This window comes from Podarcis liolepis (genome assembly GCF_965112155.1).
Source record: "Podarcis liolepis genome assembly, chromosome: 9".
NCBI lineage: Eukaryota > Metazoa > Chordata > Lepidosauria > Squamata > Lacertidae > Podarcis > Podarcis liolepis.
Window position 1 is genome coordinate 2,165,475 of NC_139564.1, and position 6,652 is coordinate 2,172,126.

Genomic DNA, 6,652 nt, shown 5'->3' on the forward strand with positions numbered 1-6,652 from the left:
GCTACCGTAAGATTGGAGATTAATAGTAATGAGGAGAGGGGAGGGAGGCAGCAGCCCAGTGAATCCACAGCTAAGTCTGCATTTGACTGCTCGTTGTCACCTGCCTGTCTCTGTCTTTCCCCCAGCTGAAGGTCAGGCACATGCATGCATGGTTGTGTTACAATGCCCCCTAATGCAGGATTAGTTCCCAGGTGGGGTGGGGTGTTTAGTGCTCGCTGTGATGTCTGGATTAAGCACATGTCGGGGAAATTGCAGTGTTGTTGGGGCCGGTGCAGCTTCCATTCTCCATCCTCTTGGGGACAAATGCCAGCAGTGGGTCCCAAGTGCCACCGTGCGCCAGCTTGAAGTACAGCACCACCTGCAGTTGGGCTGACGAGACGTGAAATCTGAGCTTGTTCTTGCTCTGCCAGCTTGGCGATTTGAAGGCTGACATGATTGGGAAGCGAAGGGTCAGGGTGTCTCTGGCCTTTTTTCTTGTTTTAATGAGCTCTACTGAGACGCTAGAGCTCACACACAAGTGTCTGTGAAAACCTTGGCTTGGCAGCCCCGAAAACGTCTAGACTTTGATGAGTGAAACTTAATGAAGAGATGGATTGCCCTGTGCAGAAAGAAGAGTTGGAGAAAGGGGTTTCTAGCAACTGACATTCAGAAGCATTGCTGCCCCTCACAGTGAGGCAGAGCACAGCCCTCTTCTCCTCCATTAATTTCTCTAATCCTCTCTTCAAGCCGTCCAAGTTGGTGGCCCTCCCTGCCTCCTGCAGAGCAAGTTCTGTAGTTTAACAATGTGCTCCTATCCACTGAGAGAGGAGAGTCCCTCAAAGACCCCCTTGATAAAAAATCCTGAAGCTTATCTGTTAGGGTTGGTGGGCAAAGGCATACCACATATGAAAAACAACAACAATCTTTTTATATGCAACAACAGCTGCCAGGGTAGTAATTACCACTAAATGGAAATCTCAGGACACACAACAAAGGAAGAGTGGATTTGTAAATTAAGTATACAGATTTGGCAAAATTAACTTCAATTATAAGATATCACTCAAATCAAAAGTTAAGAATGGAGTGGAAGTATTTCGAAGATTATATGTCAAAATATTGTTCTAAAAATAACATGCTAATAGGCTTAGAATAAAAAAAGTAAGCAATAACAAAACCAATAAAGAAAGAAGGAAAAATCAGAATGTAACAAAAATAATTTATTATAGAATGCAAGGAAAAAAGGTAGAAAGAAATATAAAGAAGTTGAATTGCTGTGGAGGGAAGTAGAGGGTGGGTGGTGGGTTTTATAATTAAGTGTATAATTAAGTAGCTGTTGTAATTTAGATATTATTTTATGTGAGGGAATCATTGGGAATTTTTGGTTATTATGTATATGTGTTAAGTTTCAATAAAGATCTTGGGGGGGGGGGACAAGCTAAACCAAAGTTTTGCATTGTAAAAAAAAAAAGAGTGCAGAATTAATTCATTGCGAAACAGCAGCCACTCGCTTAGGTGGCTTTAAAAGCATTCAAAGAAGGGGAGAGGCCTGCCATTGGCGATTCGTAACTGACAAGGGAAAACCCAGGTGAGGCTGAGTATCTGGAAGAGCAGGGGCTGGCCAGGAGCTGCCCTCCTTGTTTGCATCAGGTTTCTCCAAGCTGCATACTTCTTTGTGGCACTTCTCAGTGGCAGCTGACATTGGCGAGCCAGGGAGGAATCCCAGGCCATGGTCTGAAGGCCGTTGATGCCACCACGTTGCTGAAGCTAAGCAGCTCTGGATGGCCCCCTGTGTTGCTGCCCTGGGATCCATGGTGGAAGGAAGGGATTGTATAAAGAAATAATGTTTTGGGGTTGGCGCAGTAACTTTGACAGGATGACAAGCAGTTGGAGGTACATCTTTTCCTATGTGACCCTCCCTTGTGGATCTGCTTCCTGGCCAGGTGGAGGAGGAGCTTCAGGAGCAGGAATTCCTCGACCGCTGTTTCCAGGAGATGCTGGATGAAGAGGACCAGGATTGGTTCATCCCGTCCCGTGACCTGCCCCAGGGCATTGGGCAGCTTCAACAGCAGCTGAACGGGCTCTCGGTCAACGACAACACCCACAGCCACGTATCGGAAGACATTTTGGTAAGCCCTGGGACAGGGGCTGGAAGTGGGCATGGGGACCTGGCTGTGTCGGTCGGTCACAGATAAGGGGCAGGGATGTGAAGCGGGAGAAAAAAGGTGGGCAGAATCTTCCTCGGTGCTCCCACATTTTAGAATCCATCCGCAATCAGAGGGGCAGCAGCTGCTATCGATAGCTGCCATTTTAAAACTGTTTTTATGGACAATTTTATGGGAAAATCTGGCCGGGTCAGGCCAGGAAGAAGCTGAGATATCATAGAATCATAGAGTTGGAATAGACCACAAGGGCCATCGAGTCCAACCCCCTGCCAAGCAGGAAATACCTCAACATGGGAGGCGCGCAGGGAGGAGTAGGCAGGGAGGAAGGGGTTATCGAGAGGGCGTAGAAATGAGGAACAGCCCAAGAGATGAGAACTTCAGCCAGTTAGTATTAGAAGAAAGGGCAGGGAGGGGATGCAAGCACCAAGAGAAGAGCCCTTGTGCAGTGATTGGGAAGAGAGCAGAAATCCTGGTCTCTCTTCAGCTCCTGCTTTGGAAGGTTACAGGGGGTTGGGGAGCCCTACCAAGGTTTGTTGCACCACCATGATCTTGGAGTGGGGACCCCTACCCGTCCCCCAAGTGGTTGCACTGGAGGCAGTGGGCTCCCTTGCTCTCAGGCACACTTTTCTGGCCCAGTGAAAATCCAGGAAGTCCTGAAATCCTGCCATTTCCCCAACTGGTCTTCCCTGAGCTCCCTTGGGGCTGGGGTGCTCCTTCTCATCCGCCTGTCCGTCTCTATAAACTAGTAATAAATGACCCACCACACGGGGCCCAGTATTCCAAGCCACTTTCCAAAGTAAAATGTGTACTGGGTTGGTGATGGAATTGCCACCTCTTTTCTGGCTTAAGTGCATTCTGCTTTTATCATTTTTCAGTCGGTTTTCCTCATTTTGTTACGGCTCTTAACTTCAACAAATAACAGTGATCAAAACTTTTTAAGTTATGGGCTTTTTAAGTTTGATGTGGGCAGTGGGCTCTCAGGAGACGGGAATGGAGGGAAATGGGCCATTTGCATCCCTGAACGGAACTAGCTGACCTCTCTTTCCCCCCTTCTCCCTTTCAGAGCAAAAGCACCTTAAACCCCGACGCCAAGGAGTTTGTCCCCGGAGTGAAGTACTGAACCTTCTTGCAAAGACAATTTCTTTTTGCCCTGGATGGGGGTGGGGGGTGGGGGTGGGGCAGCGGGACCCGCAAGCAGCGGTGGGGCAAATAGACTCCTGGTGGGTGAATCGGTGGGACTCTTTACGCTACTTCATCCCTCTTTTTTCTTGCTGCGTCGGGACACTTTGAGACGAACTGACGAGAAGGAATGCCCACCACAGGACTCAGCACAGATCCAGACGGGGCACCTCCTTGGTTTTTCTTGTTTTCCCCCCCTCTCACCTTTTCCTGTTTAACAGCAGCCAGCCTAGCCTGACCGCCAGCAGGGTCTCCTGCCCGCCCATCCGCCTCCTCCTCCTCCCCACTGGGCAGCCCCTTCGCTGGGCATGCTTTGGACACTTTGCAGGCCCTGCTGCGTGGCGGGGAAAGCCCCCCCCCCCCCGGACGTCTGTCTCTCCTTGGTGGAAGTTCTCAAGCTGGGCAGGCCAGATCTGCCACCAGCCAGCCCGGTGCTTCTGCTTCTCCTCTTCCGCCTAGCTTTGGAGCACCTCCCTTCCTCTTGCCCTCTCTCGCTCAGGCCGGTTGTGATTCCAGCAGGTGGGGTTGCAGCTCGGTGGGCCTCAGCCTGCAAAGTGACCTCTCCCACCACCAAACCCCTGGGGGTCTTGAAGGCAGGGGAGCCTGAGGGCTTGGGGGAGTTGGCTTGAACCTCATCCCGCTCCATTTGCAAGCACGTGGCCTCCTCCTGCTGAGGAGGCAGGGAGGGGGGTCCCAGGAAGTCCACAGAGTTGTTGAGGCACGATGAACCATTTCCTGGTCTTCTGCATCACTGTTTTTCTCTCTCAGCTTTCCTATCCTCCTCCTCCTCCTCCTCCTCCCTGCTTCGGCCCCCAACTAAAATAATCAGGAACGACAGGGTACATTTTCTCCACCTGGCAGCTGTTTGATCCAGTGCAAACAAAGGACCTCTCTCTGAGGAAGGGAGGCTTTGGGCTCATTGCTGCTCCTGCCCAGGAGCCTTTGGCAGAGGGGGTTTCTGATCCCGGCAGGTTTGTCTCTTCTCTCCAACTGGGCCCAGTTCCCTCAACATCCTAGCTGCTGAGAAGTTTGGGGAGCTGCAGTTGGGCTTGTCTGCGGACCAGAAAGAACAGGTGGGCCACACCAGCCCAACAGGCCCTAAACAGCTTGCAAAACTCCAGGCACCTCCAACTGCACAGAAGGAGCTTCTCCCCAACCTCTGGGCTTCTGGGTTGTCCGGTGTCTGCCGCCACCTTCAGCAAAAGACCCACGGCAAGACCATGCTCTGCATCTTGCCTGGGAGAGCAGGAAAGGAGAGCTAGGCAAGAGCTGAGAAAACTTCCCTATCTCACCCCACCCCTACTGCCAGAGGTCCTTTTATCCAAGTTTTGTCTTTTTCCAGGGCTCCCCCATGGAGGGGAAAATGGTGAGGGAATATGTTGGAATTGCTGAGGGGATTTTTACAGCATGAACACACCTAGCTTCATCTGCAAAAAAAGGGAGGGGGCAGCAGTTCTCCATCAGCATTGCCAGCTCAGAGCCCCTTTGCTTAGCCCTCTTGCTTTCTTGGGGGCCATGGGAAGAACACCCCCCCCCCATGGACTTGTGGGGCAGCTGCAGTTCATCCATTCTGGACCGGGTCCCCAAAGCAAGCTGCCAGGAGATGGCGGGGCAGAGACCTTCACGGCCAAGGAGGACGGCCAGCTTGCCCCTCTCCTCTTTAAAATCTGGTTCCTGTTGAATGCATAGGGTGCCCCCACCAAGTCTGACCTTTTTTTGGGGGGGGGGGAGACTGACAGAAGGGATCCAGCCGGGAGCCTGTGGTCTTGCAGTTGCAAGTGACAAAGTAGCTTAGCCACGGAGCTGTATGTGCGTCCAGATCCCTTCCCCAGATTCTTTCCATGGATTCCCAGTTGCAAAGGCATATCACGTGTCAATCCACTTTGGAGCAGCTTGTCTTGCACAGCTACCTGACTTCTTGGCGCATGTGCAAAGAGTTCTCCAGCCCAAACTCTTTGAGGGGCAGAGGCCAGCCTGGCTTTCAGTGGCCACCGGTCCATTTGCCCTAACCTGCCTGCATTTGGCATTTGTAGAGAGGGGCAGAGGCAGCTGGCTCTGCTCTTGGCCTTAGAGACTTTTTTAAAAAGGAGGAGATGGGCAAGTTCTCCATGATCCAGATTTCTTCAAAGCCATGTTTCAGGCTTGCTTATTTAAATAATCAGCAGTATAATTGGACAGAGCAGATGTGTGGGGCCATATCCACTCTTCCCCATTCCCTCTCCCTTTGCTCTTTTCTCCCCCCCCCCCCCCTGCAATCTCTGGTTTCTTTCTGAGGAAGTCTTTGCAATTATGTTCTGTCCATTTTTAAAACAATGCATTCTTAAAATAAATTGGTTTTGAGCTGGGTGTGATGCAGAGTTCTTTCCAATTTCGGAAGAGGGGCTTCCTCACGGAGCCTACTGCTCCCCAATGGGAGAGGGGAGTAGGTGGCGATGGATAAAACGTGGTGGCGGAAAAGGCTGGTTTCTCCTTTGTACCATCTCATGAAAGAGGGAGTCCAGGCTCCAAGGAACGTGGAGAATGATGGGCATTGGAATAAGGTTTTTTGGGGGAAACAGGGAAACATTAAAAGCTTCCCTAAACAGGGCTGCCTTCTAAAAGCCAGCTAGTTTTTTATTTCCTTGACATTTGATGGGAGAGCGTTCCACAGGGCGTGCGCCGCTGCCGACAAGGCCCTCTGCCTGGTTCCCAGTAACTTCACTTCTCAAAATGAGGGAACAGACAGAAGGCCCTCACAGCTGGACCGAATGCTCCTTCAAAGCCATTGGTTGGTGACCATCTTCGGGAGAGAGTCGTGACCTGAAACGTGACAATTATTGACCATCCCCAAACGGCTAAACTGGCTCACGAACTATCCGTCCCACAGTGACAGCATCTTTATGCAGGAGAGCAGTTGGGCTTTTGCAAATACGAAAGCCAAATCTTTAAGTCTGAAGCCTGAAACGAGGTGCTGGGACGTGGTTTCTCAGCCTGTTCCTATAGAAACCTGCCCCAGCCTTTTCAAAGCCCAAATCAGTAGGGCAGAGCTTACCAAACTCTGTGTTACGACACATCAGTGTGTTGCGGCTGCTGTGTGTAGGTTTGTCACACAAATGCTCCTTGCTGTCCTGGGGCTGGAAAGGGGTCAGTTTAACCTCCGGTTTTTGCTAGTAAAAACTGAATGACTGTGTCGTGAAATGATGCAGGTCTAAAGAGATGTGTCACCAACATGACAAGTTTGGAAAGCTCTGTCGTAGGGTCTGCTATCCCAACCGCAAGGAAGAGCCCTTCTCCATCTCTCCGGGCAGCTTGGAGGAGAGAAATTTAATCAGCAACTCACTAGGTGAACTTCC

The 6,652-nt window shown here is 50.9% G+C and overlaps 1 protein-coding gene across 2 annotated transcripts in view; it reads left to right on the forward strand.

Moving 5' to 3' along the window:
- The window catches only part of PAIP2B (poly(A) binding protein interacting protein 2B), a 33,146-nt gene extending 27,480 nt beyond the window's left edge, over positions 1–5,666 (forward strand). For both annotated transcript variants that reach the window (XM_083459139.1, XM_083459138.1), the window contains exons 3-4: positions 1,920–2,105; positions 3,205–5,666. In XM_083459139.1, the coding sequence (XP_083315265.1) occupies positions 1,920–2,105; positions 3,205–3,261 (243 nt within the window). In that variant the 3' untranslated portion in view covers positions 3,262–5,666. The remainder of the gene's footprint in view (positions 1–1,919; positions 2,106–3,204) is intronic.
- The last annotated feature ends 986 nt before the right edge of the window (positions 5,667–6,652 follow it).